General features: G+C 46.3%; 1 protein-coding gene across 2 annotated transcripts in view; it reads right to left on the bottom strand.

Moving 5' to 3' along the window:
- The window catches only part of LOC138279163 (cytochrome P450 2J2-like), a 157,359-nt gene that overhangs the window by 44,012 nt on the left and 94,130 nt on the right, over positions 1 to 19,217 (bottom strand). For both annotated transcript variants that reach the window (XM_069219384.1, XM_069219383.1), the window contains exon 7: positions 11,794 to 11,981. In XM_069219384.1, the coding sequence (XP_069075485.1) occupies positions 11,794 to 11,981 (188 nt within the window). The remainder of the gene's footprint in view (positions 1 to 11,793; positions 11,982 to 19,217) is intronic.

Below are 19,217 nucleotides of genomic sequence, written 5' to 3'. Positions count from 1 at the left end.
AAAGATTTTCTAGAGGGTTTAAGAAAAGTTTTCGATCCTATTAGTTTACCCTCTTCCCCAATGGAAACTGAGTTTGGTACTTTCAGCTTATGACTATTGATGAGGATTCCCCTAGAAGAGAAGGATAAATTACTTTCCTGTAATCCTAGTTCTCTACCGGGGGAATCCTCATAAAAGTCATAAACAACCATCCCACCTCCCCGGACGACCTCACATAAAGCAGTTAATTCTTACTGGTGTCTTGTTCTTCATATCACTGTAGAAAAGTACTGACCTAACTGTCACCTGTCACCTCACTCTCACCTGTGAGACACGGTGGGATACTGGAGGTCCTAGAGGCCTTAAAGGCATGGTGCCATTTATTTGATTTACTATTTTAATTTGAATACAGCCTATTAGCTAAAAATATCTTTGCATTTCATTGCAGTTTTCTCTTCAATAAAGGATAATATTGCACTTTGTGGGTCAGATGTACAAAAATGCAATTTTGCATTTCTTAAATAGCGACTTCATAGAAATCACTATTTAAGAAATGCAAAACGTTATGTACAGAAATACCAATTTCCTAATAGTGATTCCTACAAAGTTGGAATCGCTATTAGGAAATCGCACTTAAAAAATCCCATTGCATTTGAGTCAATGGGCCAGTTTTGCCTTTCGTAAATAGCGATTTCTTATTAAGAAATAGCTATTTAGGAAATGCAAAACCAGGGATGGCAAAGGGCAAAAGGCCCCTCTTGGTGGACCCCAAAAATAGGGTTGTACCTGTAGAGCACACATATGCTTAAGGGGCATGTGTGTGCTCTATTGCAAATTAAAAAAGCACCTTGGGGTGTCTTTTTTAATTGCACCTGATTACCACCGCCTTAAAGTTGGTGGTAATTGCGTCCCCAAAATGCCCAAATCGCATTTTGGAAATGCATAGTACATCAGAATGGGAAATGCGAATAAGTAATCCCTATTATCATTTCCTATTCTGGGAATCGGAAATTGCGATTTCTACAGGGTAGAAATCGCAATTTGCGATTCCTTAAAGGGCTTTGTACATTAGAAAAACCCAGTTTGCATTTCTTAACAGCCCGAAATACTGATTCGGACCATTAAGAAACGGAAACAGGCTTCGTACATCTGGCCCTGGGTCTCCTTTTTTCTGATTTACAGAAATGCCAGAGGGTTTTTTTAAAGTTATTAAAGGAAAACTTAATGAAAATTAGACATTTTTTACCCTTTTTAGTATATCCTGCATGTATGTGTAAAATCATATATATGTTTTTAAAACTATAGAGACAAGTTGTATCTACTACATATACATTGAACATATATTTATATATATGTGTATATTTGTTGTGTGCTCAGCGCAGGAGGGTAGGAATATTCAGTGCTTATGACTTTGATGAGGATTCCTCTAGAAGAGAACTAGGACTACAGGTAAGTAACTTAAGCTTCCACATTGATGACAGACGACATTCAGGTTAGGCCTCACAAGCAGTCTATGTCTCTGGAGTCCCACTCTGACCCTTCCAAAGTCAAAAGCGTTCTAACGATTATAGCGCTGTGAGACAGAACAAGTTCCCCTGGGCTCTGCATTCATTCCTATCCACTTCTGCTGGAGTTCTGCTGGAGTCCCAGCCGCGACACTCCCTCCAGTATTGCGGTAAGTTTGTCTGATCCCTCTTGCAAGTAATGGAAAATCGTATGCATCCTGTTGCTTCATTCAGACGTGGGCACTCGAAGGTCACCACACTGGCCCTCCCTCGCAGCACCAGTGACACCAGGTCATGATTCTTGCTCTTCATGACAGCCCACCTCTGGCTTATGGAGTTGGGGACTTTACTATGCACACAAGCTTTGGCCCAATTGGCTTGGCAGTAAAACAGCAACCCCTTCTGACATACGGTGTCACCAACTTTACTGCACACATGGGCTACGGCCCGATTGGCATATCAGCAATGCACTCTCTGGGGCAGTCCCCTCAGGCATTTGGGTTTGTTGAATTTTCTCCATACATGGGCTATGACCCGATCAGAATGGCAGTAATGCACTCTTCATGGCTGTCTCCTCTGGCATATGGGGCCACCGACTTGTACCTGCACATGGGCAATGGCCCAATCAGTGCAGCCACGGCTAACTTCACGGCAGCCCGCTCTGGTATGCAGGGTCGCTGACTTTATGTGCAAATGGGTAAAGGCCTGATCAATGCAACAACCGATTCCTCACAGCTTGCTATGGGCACCCACTCACCAGGATCCCCCTCTGGACCTCGCTCCTTCCAGGTGGTCTCCTCTCCCTCAAAGGGCACAGTGGTCCTAGCAAGCACATAGGCACTGGTTCTCCAGGCCCCAGTGCAAACAGTTCTCTATTTAACTGGGTGATGTCCCATCACCTAGCTGGGCGACTGGCAGACCTTTTCCCCATCCTTGGTCATAGGTAGAAGTCTTGCAGAGCACTCCTCCAACATACATGTTAACTGTCTGCTTGATGTTGACATTTTTCTGATGGATACATCTAACTGTGGATTCCTCACCTTTTGAATACTTCCAATGCTCCATTATTCAATGGAAATCTTTTATTTCTAGCTGTCGACGTGGACATCACAATAACATGGCTCCCACATGCGACTCCATCTGATGTCATCAGACCCATAAGAAGTCCTCGCCGGTGGGCTGACGTCAGTTCTCTTTTCCGTGCCTTTGACGCTAATGTTTTTTTCTACCTCTCCGTTGTGTTATAACTGTTTTGAGGGAGATATTTTTATTGCTACAATGTCTCCGCCTAGGAAATCTGGCTTTAAGGGAGTTCGGGGATCATATGTCAGTGATTGACCCTATGAGAAATGTATTTGGTGTTTGAGTTCTGACCTTGACGTTGGAGGATGCTTCGGAGCATGGATCCGAAGGCTGTAAAAGAAAGAAAAGAAAAACACTTTCAGTCACAGGCGAAGAAGGAGAAGAGAGGTTGACGAGGATCCAGGCCGCAGGAGGAGTTTTCATCACATAGTTCTTCACAATCGCACAATAAACAATGTCATCATGGTTCAAGACATTGCTTGTCTCGAGATGACAGCCCTCGGTTGGTATCTCTGACTTTGAGATCCCGGCACTGCAGGATTTGAGAAGTGAGTCACACTCTCTCTCCTCAACAGAAGTCACCTGAGGCATTACCGGCGCCATCTTTCGTAGAGATATCGGCGTTGTCTTTGAGTTCTGTGGCTCAATTTTCTACTACATCCACACAAGGTCAGGAGGTGTAAGATCAGGTGACAAGTCAAATTCAGCCTCCGCCAAAGGAACAAGAGTACCCGGCCTTTCTGGCTCTGGGAACGGATCTGTCTGATTTCTTAAATGCTTGGTTTAGCATTTTCAATAGAGCAATGGCCCCCTCTGGTGTGCCTGCTGGCCCATGGGCCCTATGGCATTTAATCTTGGAATACCGGCGCCGTATAGGCAGGCTCCATTCATGCCTTTTCTGACTTCGACTCCATATAAGTGGACTGGGTCGACGCAGAAGAAGACACCATGTCCATCGGAGATGACGGCGCCGGCAGCGCTGATACCGACATCGGATAGATCGTGACCGGCATCGAGTCAGTCTACTCCAGTGCGGAGTGAGGATCCGGCGCTGCCATCCAACTTTGCCTTTGCCACAGCTGGCTTCATTGACATTGGTAAATTCTCTATCGATGCCGTGCCTGGAAACCTGGCTGAGATCAAGCAGGGCAACTTTGAGGCTGTTAGAGGAACAGCAGTATTTGGATGAACAGCAGGAGCTGGAGGAAAGAGAGATACCATTGCTGTCCCGTAACTTAAGGAATTAAGATTGTGAGTGTAGGAAAGTACCCTCTATTACCCTCCTCCCCCATCTTTCAAAGGAGGAGGAAAGGCTGCATTGTCTGCATCCGAAAAGAGCACTGAGCTTCTATGCGGACAGGACGAAAGACTTCAGGACAGATGATCAGCTCTTCATTGGCTACGTGGGCAAGATGAAAGGCAAAGCTGTCCACAAAAGAACACTCTCAAGGTGGGTCATTCATTGCATAACAACATGTTATTCACTAGCAAAGAAGGATCCTCCTGAGGGCATTAGAGCTCATTCAACCAGAGCTACGTCTACTACTTCGACTTTGGCTAGAGGTGTACCTGTTGTAGATCTTTGCAAAGCAGCAACTTAAGTTTACCTCCACACATTCGCAAAGCATTACTGCTTGGACTCAGAAGTGAGGAGGGACGGTCCTTTTGCTCATTTAGTGCTGCAGGATTTCTTGGTATAGCCAGACACCCACCTGCGAGTGCAGGACTGCTTTGGGATTCTAGTCAAATTTGAGGAATTCACAGGTAGATGTATCCATCAGAAGAACAAGTTACTTACCTTCAGTAATGCTTTTTCTGGTGGATATAGTATCTACCTGTGGATACCTTACGGTCCCTCCCACCTCCCCGTCGCATGTTTTGGTGTGCCAAGAAGTATATTATTTGTATATATTGTTAATATATGTATTTCTGGCATGTTGTATATACAGAATGCATGTTTATATATGGATTTATATATATATAGTGTTGAGTTTGCACATGTTGTGCTTGTGATGTTGGTGTTCACCCGTTCGCCTCGAAGGCACGGTAAAAAAAAAGTGGGTGAAACTGACGTCAGCACGCCGGCGAGGACTTCTTATGGCTCTGATAATGTTAGACAGAGTCCCGTGCGGAGCTGTGTTATTTTGATGTCCTTGTTGGTGTGCAGAGCTAGAAAGAAAATATTTCTGTTGAATGCTGGCGCATTGGGAATATTTAAAAAGTGAGGAATCCACCGGTAGACACTGTATCCACCATAAAAAGCGTTACCGAAGGTAAGTAACTTGTTCTTTGGGGCTTCGAGCTTACCTTCTTATAGTCCATTTCCAGCCACTAAATATGATTTACAGTCCGAGTCGTTGACGTTAATGCTAGGAATCTGCTTCCTTTTTAAGTGCCCACTCCTTTGTTGTCTTTCCTTCAGAAAGCTGGCTGTCACAGGAGGAGCTACTCCAAATCTAATAGCCCCACAACACTGGCCATGAGAGTGATTAGTGGTTCAAATCTGGACATCAACCAAAGTGATAAGTGAATCAAAAAGTTACCCCAGGGCTCCAGCCCTACTCTTTATAATTCTGGTATCAGCTGCATCTCCTTCCCAATGAGTCACTACACAAAAACAAGTTAAATCTTGTGTGAATGTCAGGTACTGGTGAGTAATAAGAATATTCTCTCACCACGGGGTTACGTATTTGCCGCACATCACAGATATGATGTTGTGCCATTCATTCCAGCAAGTAGAGCAACACATGGACACACGACGATCCCTGTAAGGTGGGTACTGATCTGTCCATTAGAGTATCGGGCACACAATTATAATCACCATCCCATATGCTTGTGATCTGATGGTTTAGTAGCAGTACAGGCGAGAGGGTATCAAGAAATGCCATCTGGTCAACGTTCTGGGCATATATCCCTGCTATCACTAAAGGAGAGCCCTCCAAGACCATATATCGGCTGTCCTGGTCAAGCTATGCCATTCTCACCACATAGGGCACATTGGGAGCGATCCATATCAGTACCCCCCCTCGTATACACAGAGGCGGTAGTTCATTATATCTGCCCCTCCACCTGTTTTGCATTGCAGTAAGTGTGGGCTGTGTAATATGGGTCTCCTGTAACATTGCCACAGGTATGGGGTGGCTCTTAAGATATGACTGTATTTTACATCATTTAGTTATTTTGGCCATCCCTCTGACATTCCATGTGAGAAACCTATACCGAGGGGTAGAACTAGTAAAGCAGTTACCCACAGAGATGTCTGATTTTGAATGTCTGTTGTCATCTCTTAGAATCTCTGAGAAGGGGGGTCAAGGGTCCACCCTTATCTCTAAAGCTTGGAGGCTCTATATCTCTAGAGCCACTGTATAGTGCACTGGTCTTTATGTCTTATGTGTTGACAATCCCATATATCACAGTGCATTAAAAGAATTACGATAGATAGGTAAGAAAGATATCAGACATCATCCCCACTTGCTGGTGAGACTGACAGTCTCCAGCCTAAAGTTCCCCAAGAAACATTAATAGCAAAAGATTTTATCTGATTTCCATCAAGTATAAACGTCATCCAATTCGGTTCTTCGCTGGTGACGTGGTACTTTCCAGTAGAAGGCACTAGGCCTACTAGCCTGTCCGCCAGTAGTCAAAACATTCGCCTCAGACTCGCATGCTCATCTCCACTTTTGGGCTTAGAGTAATATATCTAATTTTCCCTTAGATCCAAGAGAGGGTAAGGTGTGTTCAGTACATCTGATTTAGAGCAAATCGTCTGCCAGGCGGTGCATCAGATCCGGGCCTCGGATTTCAGTGCTCAATGGGGTCTCTGAGTTATCAGTCACAGAGCTGGCCTCCCAAGGATGGATAGTATCAAGATGTGCAAACGAGCTTGCGCTGATAAGCGTCACCTCCTCCACTGCTTTTGCTTGTTCTCTCGCCGCCTGTGCCCGATCCGGTTGGTGTGTTGTTTTTTGCACTGGCGACGTCAGGGTTGCAACCAGCCCCTTGCAGTCCGTTCTGAATGAGCCATTTCCGCTACGCCCTTGGCGTGGAGACAAGTCCAGGTATCCTCCGGAAATGAAAAGAAGTGCGAGGACCCTTTATGAATGACCTTCAGTTTGGCTGGATAGATTAGGGCATATGCTAATGAGAGTTCACAAAGTTTCTGTTTCACTGTATTGTATGAGTTACAACGTATTTGTGCTTTTGCTGGGAAGTTCAGGAATGTCATTATCGGATAATTCTCATAATGCCATGGTCCCTTTGACCGAAACAATTGCACTATCAGATCTTGATCTCGGTAACTGGGAATGCAGGCAATCAGTGGGCAAGGGCTGTCCCCCGGTGGAGGTGGCCTAGTTGGTAAACAATGCACCCTTTCCACCAAGAAAAATTTATGTACTCTGTCTTTAGGTACTAATGCCATCAGCCAGTTTTCTAAAACCAACTTGTTATTCGGTCCTTCTGCGTGTTCCGGAACACCCAGAAATTGGACATTTTTGCAGCGGAATCGACCCTCCATGTCTTCCGCTCCTTGGTGAAGTGTATCTACTTTCGTTTGTAGTTCTTGCACTTGTGTCTGTGATCCCTGAAGAGTAGGTCTCATACCAGTGAGCGCTGACTCCGTGTCATCCACTTGCACAGTTAACGTACGATGATCTGCTCTGCGGAGGGTGACTTCTATAGAAACTGTGTCAATTTTGGCTTCCTGAAGCCAAAGGCAGTCTTAGAGTCAGTGTTCGCCATTAGTATCTGATAAAACTGCTCAAAATTACTGCGAAGAGTGGCATCTGATCTGGTGAGTGAACCTTCCGGCCAAGCGACCTGTGGAGCCTGTATTGTGAGCCCTATGGGGCCCTGCCCAGTGGATTTCCGAGTTTTGGAGTGCACCATCATGATGGACAGTAGGCCTTCCTGTTCGGCAGTGTCAATCAGACTATGTGTGAGTGACTACTCAGCGTGCTGTCTGATTATAGTAGCATATCACGGGTTGTTGTGTTATTAATAACAGTCTCAATAGCTGGTTCACACCAGAGGGTACAATGGCAAAACTAGTAGGAGATCTTGCATACACTTTAACTCTGGCATGGGCACCCTTGCATGCATGGAGCACACCAGTCCGCTGTTCCAATGAAACCAGGGATCAATGAGGCTGAGGCCCGGCCCCTAACCCCGAGCATATCCTAATTATGATAGTGTCCCCTTGGCAGGTTATTTTACTCACCTCTGCCCAGGTCAGACAGGCCCTCACTGAGGTCTAGGGTGATGCCACCACAATCGTTTTCAGTACGCTATTTCCACAGTTGTGATCAATATTAACATCCAATAGATCACTGTGGGCTGTAGGACGCTGCTCTACAGTTCAAAGTCTGCTGCGTTGTAGTCCATTTATTCTGCCATTAGGACCCGCATGACCCTCTGTGTGTCCTTTCGCAGACTTTGCTCAAGTCGTGTATGAGTGCATATCACTGCTTCAATGCCCCAGGCCTGGTGCCTTGTCGGCCACTGCCATGGATCGGCCAATGACACCACGCCAATAGCGCTATGCAGCCAGCGACCCACTGCACCTACGGCTCCTCTCGAAGCAGACCCACACGGCTGCAAGCACTGGTAGGCCCCCGGGCTCACCACCAGTATTTAGGAACAGCACTCCAGCGGCGCTGTCTTCCAAGCAGTCTACCCTCCTCCTCCTAGTCAGGGCTGAACAGCACGCGAGCCGGTCAGCACCACTACCACACACATCGCAGTGCAGCTGGCAATCTATAGTTTTCACAGCTCCAGTGGTGGCTGACCCACGTGACCGCAAGCTCCGGGAAGCCCCCTGGCTCACCTGCCTTTTTTTAGGGGTAGCTCCTTGCGCTCCACTGGTGTCGTCTCCTCAGCAGTCTCCACTCCGCCACACACTCGGCGAGAGATAGCCCTCAAGCTGGTCGGTCCTGTCATCGCCTAAGTTTCGCACTGCCGCTGGTGATCTCTGTTCACTGCAGCCCCTGCAGCGACAGGCCCACACGATCATCGATTCCGGGAGGCCCCCCAGCTCATGCATTCTCATCCGATGCAACTTCTCTGTATGTCCACAGCGCCCTTCCCATTGCAGGCTCCGTTTCCCCGCTCATTCGGGCAGCAAGAGCATACGGGCCCAGCGATTTATTGTAGAATTTTTGGCGGGCGGCCCGGAGGTCATCAACTTGCATCTGTTCTGGCCGCCATGTTGGCCAAATCCCCCCTTAAGGGGCTACTTAAGTGGATGGCACAATAAGTGCTGCAGGCCCACTAGTAGCTTTTAATGTACAGGCCCTGGGTAGACCGCTGTGTAATGGGCTTGTAAGTAAATTAAATATACTAATCACATATGACCAATTTAACCATGTTTAGGGGAGGGTAACCCAAGCACTTTAGCACTGGTCTGCAGTGGTAATATGCACAGTGTCCTGAGACCAACAAAAACTAATTTCCGCAGAACAATTGAGGTAAGAAGGCAAAAGGGTTGGCGGAAGACCACCCAAAGGCTGACAGGTCTAACAGAGCCTGACTTAGAGTTGGAACATCTTCTAGCTTTTGAAGGTACTTCTAAAACCTCCACCATACTCTTCAGGTAGTAAAGGAACAGTCACAGAGTGAGAATGTGGTTTACTAGTTGGAGAGGGATGTGAGCCCTCAACGGTTAATAATGTCACAATACTGTACCAGGTCCAGTTAGGTCCCAATAATTTAAACCTGGGCTCAGTGCTTGGTAGCTATAGTTCAGAACAGACAGGCTTACCTTAGTAGAAATGTGTAACATTTATCAGTACCAAAACAGTTCAAAAGTAGAAAACACGCAATAAAACAACCCCACTGCAGTTCATAAACATATAGTGTAATTTAATGAACAAATAGACACTGAAATGACAAATATCGGATGCAAAGAACCAGGGATATGATTTTTAGAGGTTTTCCATCAAAGTAGTGTCTTAAAGCACAAGGTGCCACTCATGGTTATCTGATCGCACTGACCTAGTCCAAGTCAAAAGATAAGGCCAACTGTGAGCTGTTGCAGGTCGGATACAAGGACCAGGTATGTCCCACTGGAAAGTTTACCTTCTCACTTAGAAGATTTTCAGAAGAAAGTCCCTGTTTGCAGGTCAAGATGAATCCAAAGGTGGGCTCAACAGTGGCGTAGTAACACACAGGCCTTTGGCTCAGGCCTCAGCTCCAGCGGGACACTTGGTGGCATCAACTGCAGGAAAGATCCAAGCACTTGAAGTCCGTATTCTGTGTCCAGGAGCATCCTGTCAATGGCTGGATGCTGTTCAATGTCAGTCTCAGTGAAGTCCCTCTATGTTCAAACTGAGAAACCATTGTGAAAGTAGAAATCCTTTTAGTTGGGGAAGCCAGTCGGTTGAATCTGACAGGTGAATCCAGATTGGCAGCTTTGACCGAAGGGCCTGTCTCCACTGGTTCTCGGAGGTAAAGTTCTGAAAAACTATCTTCTGAGTGTCAAGTTTTGCAGGTTTTAGGATCAGAGGAGCACTCTCTACCAGCAAAAGGTCCCTGACCTTGTGGGTACCACTTCGGGGTTATGACTTACATTCCCAGAAGCCACCAGCAGGGACTAGTGAAAATCGCCATTAGCAGGTGCTAGGGCAAATCCAATTGGAACTGGTCAGCTTGGCTCTTTGAACAAATAGTCTTCTTGCTGCCTTTTTGGTTCTGTAGCTTAACAGGTCAGCCATCTGATCCTTGGAATCCACTTTTTTTGTACTGGTAGAAGTGTGAGCAGGTCCAGCTCTTGGGGTCTCTTTCCACGGGTTCAACTCCGATGCAATCCTTTTTCTGTCTTCCGAAGGTCCAGATGTGCCTCTGGAGTGTATCTAGGGACAGGAGAAACTCTCCTTGAAGAAGGTATCCAGGGATACTACATCTGTGCCTAGCTCTAGCTTGTGGGTGGGGTAAACTCCCTGACCAATAGGGAAGATGTTCTCAGGGGTAACTCTTCCTATTTTGAAAAACTTTCCTGGGGGTTTGGACCAGAACAATATCACAATGCACTGCTCTGCCAAAATTCACCATGGCAGAATCTTTCTTCCTCTGGCCAGTACCCTGAGCACACCCCTGGAATGTATCTAGGGACAGGAGAAACTCCCCTTGCAAACAAGTTCTGAAACAGGTTTCCCCACTGGGATTCGTACCATCCTAACTACCTTGGCAATGGGAAGGGCAGGTCTAGATGCGAGTTACATCTGCCTGTAACATGGGACGTCCCTTGGAAGCTTGTGCAGTTGATGGGTACATCCCATAGGCAATCCGGTCAGGAGAAGTCACACCTCCTCCAACCCAAGGCACTTTTGGTTCCCTTTCCTGGAAGGGGGCTGTCAGGCTACCAGGTGACAGCTTTTGATTAACTCTGAAAAGGCTACCAAGGGCTTAAGAGAGACAAATAGTGACTTTTAAATGCCACTACTCCTGAAATAGAAAAAAAATCTATTTTGGCATTAAGTTGGATTTTTCAACTATAACAATGAGTGTTGAAGTATTTTCCGAGCTTGTGCCAATCTCATGTTAGCCTTTTTAAGTGTAATCAAGTAACCCAGAGGTTTCTATAGCATGGCATGCCTTGCTAGAGCGAAAGACAGGTTTAGGACCTTCTTCACTGTAGAGACATGGTAAACACATTCAATCCATAAGGCCTATGACTGGTGAGTCCTAATTTAGGGGTGACTTACTACTATTTAAAAGGAAGGTTTAGGTCTGTTACAATGGTGATTTCAACAGGTGGAAATGACAGTTTTAGGCCTGCCCAGCTAGGCTGCTGTGGAAGGCCTAGAGTCATGTTTTACATGGTCAATTTAATGGTGGCAGAATAAGGGTTACAGGCCACTAGTGACATTTAATGTACACGTCCTGGGTACAGGTACCATATACTAGGGACATATATGTACATTAAAGTGATCAATTCAACCATTTTATGGGTCAGAGCACAGGCACTGGGCTCTAGTGAGCAGGCTCCCACTGTACAGAGTAAAAAAAAACCAACAGCATCACACAAAATAAATGGGGGTGGTCATGCAAAAAGTTGTATTTACTTACAGGTATACTTTCCTCTGAATTTAGCAGCTCTTAGTACCTTAGTGCCCTACTGTTTGGTGTGAATTATCTTCCATCAAAAGTTCATAAAACATACAGAGGAAAGGCATGACTCTGAATGAAAGGAAAGTAACTGACCAGACAACGTAAGGACAAACGTAATTACCTTTTCAAGATGGAAGCCCTGGATAGTGGTGTCCTTCACACAATGATGTGGTAGGGCAAGAGGGACAATACTGCTATAGCGCAGTGCCTCATGGATCACAGCATTGGTGTACGGCAGCTTCATCCGGTGTTCATAGTGGATGGTTTCAGAAGGTTCAAGGACATCATCAAGCTCTCTCTGGACTTTCTCTGAGGAGAAAAGTGCAATAGTTACTAGTGGAAGAGAGACACATGACTAGTCATTCTCCTCTCTCATCCCCCATCACGTTGAAAGGATTCAGCACAGGGGGATTCACAAGCTTTGTAACACCTAAATAGGAGCAGATTCTTCCTCTCACTCTTTCTTTAGTTTCTAGTAAAAGGGCAATTAAGACTCTTCCAGAACTTGACAGAGTTTTAATATCATGAGTGTAGAGTTTTTTGGGTATTACAATCTGCTGGTCCGAAGCTGCTGAGGAAACGTTGAGTCCTGCATCACTGCCACAACCACATAAAACCTCATCACCAAATACATCTGATTTCCTGTTTCCAAAGTGAAGCAAGAAGTAAGATGTTCAGACTTAATAAACAAGGAGTAATTTGGACTTGTTGATGGTCCACCTGGCCGCCACTGTAGCAGAGGCCATGGCCTCTGTCACTGTGATGTAGGACTGTATGCTCTTTTAAGAGATTCCCACCAGCCTGGCAGTGATTACTGTGCTCTAAAGAGAGCCTCGGTGTGGAGGTTCCCTTCACAGGACTAGAGTTTTGCCAAGCAGGCACTGTGTTTAAAGACACCCAGTTTTTTGTATTGGGAAATAAACTCTCATAGTGAGGGTGTGTATTCTCAACCCAGAAAGTAAATGACCAATAGTGCAGTAAGTTTTCTACCTGTCTGTATGAGTGGTCCATTCTACATTTTCCATAGTAATGTCAATCATGCCTCGCTTAACAAACTTGGACAGGGAGAACGAGAGACAGTCGTCGTGCCTTTATAAAGTGGGACAACCATCACTGTGACCAGGGAACCTTTGGTGAGCCAGCCTCACCATCAGAAGTCTACACTGGCAGAGACCGCAGTAACTCTGCCAGTGTGAACACAATGACAAGATTACTGGGGAGGAATCACGTGTTTCATGGGATAGGAGCACAGCTGATTCACAGCTGTTCTCCAGCTCTTTCAAGCTCTAAATGAGGCCTTTGGTAATCTGTGGATGGCCATCTATAAACCTATATATTGTGGATAATCATGTCCATGAACACACAGCAGAGTGGCTTATGGAAGTGAGAAGGCAAAAACTTTAGACTTGGAACCAGATTTGGCTATTAAGCAGGAAGCAGCAACCGTGCAAATCCTGCCCTTGTTGAGGCTCTCTGCAGTTTGTAAGACATTTGCCATAACAAGTGTTGCTCATACAGTTTGGCAAGATGAGCTTTGATTCCAGTCTATTTTCTCAAGTAAGAATTTCTCTGCAGGTCAATGCTCCTTCTACTGTTACTCGCCTAAACTCAAGGTCATGGCCTCAAATGCCAACAAGTTGATTACACCTTCCATCCTTCTGTGGTCTATGGACATGACAATTTGAGTTTATTAATCATAGCATGATGTAGCACTGTGAGTTAAAAAATCAGGGCCTATATATTAATGTATTAAATTGTGAAATGCTTTTCTAACTTTTGAAAAGTACTTTTACCACACAACATCTTAGTACTTTTTTTAACAAGTACATTTATGCACACTGGATGTGAGTGACTGAAGCCTACAAGTGCATTGTAATTTCCAGTGAGAAGTTAGTTATACAAGTATTATGGCAAATTTCCAAGAGTTGTGCAAGGATAAGTGTTGGAAGAGAAATGGTCTGATTAAGGTGAAAATCTGAAATAACCTTAGGGAGGAACTTCGAAGTACTTTGTTGAAGGGGAAGATTGTATATGGTTCATGAGAACAGAGTGCCTGGATTTTGCTGACCCTGCGAGCTGATGTTATAGCTGTAGGGAAATTGTTTTCCAGGAAAGGTGTTGCAGGAATGCTTTGTGAATAGGTTAGAAAGGATTGTGCATTAGATGAGGTCCCAGGGAGGCGACGTACACCTAATAGGGAGGGGAGGGGGGGTGACCTTTTTCTAACCTTCTAGAAAATCGGATTTTGGAAAAAGACATTTGTAAAAGACATTTTCTGTAAGCCTTAAGGGTTGCCAAGTGAACCCTTATAGATGAGAACTGCAAGATGGATTTTGCCAGATGAAGTAAGTATGGCAGTATGACATCCTCCTGGCAAGAAGTGGGGTCCACGTTCTTGGAGGAACACCAAAGTGGAATCTTTTCCATTTGAAGGCACATGCAGAATGAGTGGAAGGCTGCTTTGCCTCGTTGATGATGTCCATTTATTCCCTTGGCAGTTTCAATTGTCCATACTGTACTATCTCAGGAGCCATGCTGCGAAATTCAAGGAGGAGAGATTGCGATGCAGTATCTGGACTTGGAACTTCACCAGGAAGTCTGTTCTGCATGGGATCCTGAGATGTGGATGGATGGGCTGGTGAAGGAGGTCCATGAACCACCATTCATGTGGCCGCTCTGAAGCTATTAGGATCATCTTGGCTCTCCAGTAGGACAGCTTGATGAGAACTGCTGGTATTAGGGGGAATCAGTGGAAAAGCTTAAAGAAATTTGCTGGACCAGTCAATCCAGTGGGCATTCCCCAGTGTCCCTAGATGGTAATAACTCCAGGAAACGCTTTGGCATTTTCTGTTTTCTGCAGCGGCAAACATGTCAATGGAAGGTGTGCCCCACAGATGAAATAAGTTGTGAGCGATGTCAGTGTGCAAAATCCACTTGTGATTTTCTTGGAGAATCCTGCTGAGAGAGCCTGGCTGAGCATTTTGTACACATGGAAGATGATTGACAGATTCCTGGCTAAGAACCATTTCCATATTGTCTGTGCTTTGTGTGAATGTCGTCTAGACCTTGTCCCTCCCTGCTTGTTGAGATCGTACATGGTGCTCTGGATGTTAATGTGAGCTCCCCATCCCAGAATTGAGGCATCCGTCACCATTGTTTGTGTTGGAACCTTCTGATGAAAAAGCATCCCCCGAAGGAGGTTCTTTGGGGAGCACCACCACTTCAGGGATATCATTGCATGAAGAGATAGTACTTTCCTGTCCTCCCAAATGCCCACCAATGGTCCCATTGGTCTTTAAGACATTCCTGCAAAGGTTGCATGTGGAGACAAGCGTTTGGTGTGAGGAAGATGCAGGATGCCATTGAGTCAAGGAGAAAGGATACTCTTCTCACCGTTGGAGGGAAAGCTGCCCTGAGATAGTGACATTTCTGAAGGATTGATAATCGTCTCTCTTCCAAAGGATACACTCTTCCTGTAATGTGTTGATGGTTGCTCCCAGGTAGTGTAATGGCTGAACCAGGACAGAATTTGACTTGCTGAGCTTTCCTTGTAGGCCTTATCTTTTGAGGAGGTTGCAATATCAGTGGTAGTGAAGCTGAGCTTCTTGAGATGTGGACGCCTTGATCAGCCAATTGTCTAGGTATGGGTAGACTATATTTTGTTTTTCCTGAGATGGGCAGCCACCTCTGCCATGCACTTCGAGAATGTTCTGGGTGGTGACTTAAGACCAAACAGAAGGACTTTGTGCTGGTAGTGATCTTGACCTACTACAAGCCTCAAGACCTTGTGGTGCTTTCTGGCAATTAGATTGTGAAAGTATGCGTCTTGAAGGTCGATGGAACAAAGCCAATCCCATTGGTGTAACTGGGGATACATTTGGTGTGAAGGCAGCATCCAGAACTTTTCTCGCCAAATCCACTTTTTGACTGTTTTGAGGTCACAAATGGCTCTGAATTGGTTCTTTTCTTTCTTTGTGACAAGAAAGTATCTTGAACAGATTCAAGTTCCTTGTAGGAAAAACAGGCTCCACCGTCTGCTTCTGTAAGGGGATGGTTACCTCCGCTTGTAATTGAGAGATTTGGAATTTGGATGGTGTAAACAAATGGCTCCCTGTTGCAGTTACCCCCCACTTTTTGCCTGATACTGATGCTGACTTGACTGAGAAGTGTGCTGGGACCCTGCTAACCAGGCCCCAGCACCAGTGTTCCTTCACCTAAAATGTACCATTGTATCCACAATTGGCACACCCTGGCATTCAGATAAGTCCCTTGTAACTGGTACTTCTAGTACCAAGGGCCCTGATGCCAAGGAATGTCTCTAAGGGCTGCAGCATGTCTTATGCCACCCTGGAGACCTCTCACTCAGCACAGACACACTGCTTGCCAGCTTGTGTGTGCTAGTGAGGACAAAAGGAGTAAGTCGACATGGCACTCCCCTCAGGGTGCCATGCCAGCCTCTCACTGCCTATGCAATATAGGTAAGACACCCCTCTAGCAGGCCTTACAGCCCTAAGGCAGGGTGCACTATACCATAGGTGAGGGTACCAGTGCATGAGCATGGTACCCCTACAGTGTCTAAACAAAACCTTAGACATTGTAAGTGCAGGGTAGCCATAAGAGTATATGGTCTGGGAGTCTGTCAAACACGAACTCCACAGCACCATAATGGCTACACTGAAAACTGGGAAGTTTGGTATCAAACTTCTCAGCACAATAAATGCACACTGATGCCAGTGTACATTTTATTGTAAAATACACCCCAGAGGGCACCTTAGAGGTGCCCCCTGAAACTTAACCGACTATCTGTGTAGGCTGACTAGTTTTAGCAGCCTGCCACAAACCGAGACATGTTGCTGGCCCCATGGGGAGAGTGCCTTTGTCACTCTGAGGCCAGTAACAAAGCCTGCACTGGGTGGAGATGCTAACACCTCCCCCAGGCAGGAATTGTCACACCTGGCGGTGAGCCTCAAAGGCTCACCTCCTTTGTGCCAACCCAGCAGGACACTCCAGCTAGTGGAGTTGCCCGCCCCCTCCGGCCAGGCCCCACTTTTGGCGGCAAGGCCGGAGAAAATAATGAGAAAAACAAGGAGGAGTCACTGGCCAGTCAGGACAGCCCCTAAGGTGTCCTGAGCTGAAGTGACTCTAACTTTTAGAAATCCTCCATCTTGCAGATGGAGGATTCCCCCAATAGGGTTAGGATTGTGACCCCCTCCCCTTGGGAGGAGGCACAAAGAGGGTGTACCCACCCTCAGGGCTAGTAGCCATTGGCTACTAACCCCCCAGACCTAAACACGCCCTTAAATTTAGTATTTAAGGGCTACCCTGAACCCTAGAAAATTAGATTCCTGCAACTACAAGAAGAAGGACTGCCCAGCTGAAAACCCCTGCAGCGGAAGACCAGAAGACGACAACTGCCTTGGCTCCAGAAACTCACCGGCCTGTCTCCTGCCTTCCAAAGATCCTGCTCCAGCGACGCCTTCCAAAGGGACCAGCGACCTCGACATCCTCTGAGGACTGCCCCTGCTTCGAAAAGACAAGAAACTCCCGAGGACAGCGGACCTGCTCCAAGAAAAGCTGCAACTTTGTTTCCAGCAGCTTTAAAGAACCCTGCAAGCTCCCCGCAAGAAGCGTGAGACTTGCAACACTGCACCCGGCGACCCCGACTCGGCTGGTGGCGATCCAACACCTCAGGAGGGACCCCAGGACTACTCTGATACTGTGAGTACCAAAACCTGTCCCCCCTGAGCCCCCACAGCGCCACCTGCAGAGGGAATCCCGAGGCTTCCCCTGACCGCGACTCTTTGAACCTAAAGTCCCGACACCTGGGAGAGACCCTGCACCCGCAGCCCCCAGGACCTGAAGGACCGGACTTTCACTGGAGAAGTGACCCCCAGGAGTCCCTCTCCCTTGCCCAAGTGGAGGTTTCCCCGAGGAACCCCCCCCTTGCCTGCCTGCAGCGCTGAAGAGATCCCGAGATCTCTCATAGACTAACATTGCGAATCCGACGCTTGTTTCTACACTGCACCCGGCCGCCCCCGCGCCGCTGAGGGTGAAATTTCTGTGTGGACTTGTGTCCCCCCCGGTGCCCTACAAAACCCCCCTGGTCTGCCCTCCGAAGACGCGGGTACTTACCTGCAAGCAGACCGGAACCGGGGCACCCCCTTCTCTCCATTCTAGCCTATGTGTTTTGGGCACCACTTTGAACTCTGCACCTGACCGGCCCTGAGCTGCTGGTGTGGTGACTTTGGGGTTGCTCTGAACCCCCAACGGTGGGCTACCTTGGACCAAGAACTGAACCCTGTAAGTGTCTTACTTACCTGGTAAAACTAACCAAAACTTACCTCCCCCAGGAACTGTGAAAATTGCACTGTGTCCACTTTTAAAACAGCTATTTGTCAATAACTTGAAAAGTATACATGCAATTTTTATGATTTAAAGTTCCTAAAGTACTTACCTGCAATACCTTTCGAATGAGATATTACATGTAGAAATTGAACCTGTGGTTCTTAAAATAAACTAAGAAAAGATATTTTTCTATACAAAAACCTATTGGCTGGATTTGTCTCTGAGTGTGTGTACCTCATTTATTGTCTATGTGTATGTACAACAAATGCTTAACACTACTCCTTGGATAAGCCTACTGCTCGACCACACTACCACAAAATAGAGCAGTAGTATTATCTATTTCTACCACTATTTTACCTCTAAGGGGAACCCTTGGACTCTGTGCATGCTATTCCTTACTTTGAAATAGCACATACAGAGCCAACTTCCTACAGATGGTCTCGGCGGAATGGACGGTGGAGGGCTGCTGAATCTGAGACAGTATCAATTGCGAACAATATTCAGAACCCAGGCTTCTAGAGTGTTGTTTTGACACTCTGTTAAGTAATGTTGGATGCTTCCCCCTACCGGAGTAGGTAATGGAAGAGGGGGAAGCAAAGATTCAAAGTTTTGGCCTGGATGGATGTTTGCTGCCTTTAGCAGGCTGCAGGATAGGTCAATCCCTAGACTGCTTTCTCTGGTATGACTGGTACAGTCGTTGGTGCTGATGTTGTTGAGTACCACTTTGTTGACACCTGTGATGCCAATAAGGGGTTTGAACCCTCTGTAAATAGGTACAACGTTGGTAGAGTCAGAAAGATTTTCTTTGCTCCCTGGACCTCTCTAAGCTGACTGCCTTTAGAGTGCCCATCTCCGCCTTCATTCTAGACATTTCATCATCTGTATGACTTAAAAACACTGTGGAGCTAGAGAAAGGAAGATTTATTATTCTCTGTTGGGCTTCTTGTTTTAGGGTAGTAAGATGGAGCCGAGAATGTCTCTGGAGTGCAACCCCGTGGCAGTACCTGTGTGCTGATTAAATGGATGAGTCTGCGGAAGCACTGATAACTTGGTTGGATACCATCAAGCCTTCATTAAGGATGTCCAGATAATCCTCTTTTTTATTCCTGGGAAGATGTGCAGCAAACTGTTGCATGGATTCCCACAGTGACCTAAGAAGGGCAGTGGCACTGGCTGCTTTCACAAATTTTATTGTGGAAC

Source organism: Pleurodeles waltl, unplaced genomic scaffold (assembly GCF_031143425.1).
Source record: "Pleurodeles waltl isolate 20211129_DDA unplaced genomic scaffold, aPleWal1.hap1.20221129 scaffold_69, whole genome shotgun sequence".
NCBI lineage: Eukaryota > Metazoa > Chordata > Amphibia > Caudata > Salamandridae > Pleurodeles > Pleurodeles waltl.
The sequence above is the reverse complement of the archived record's forward strand: the minus strand, read 5'-3'. Positions and strand labels throughout refer to the sequence as shown.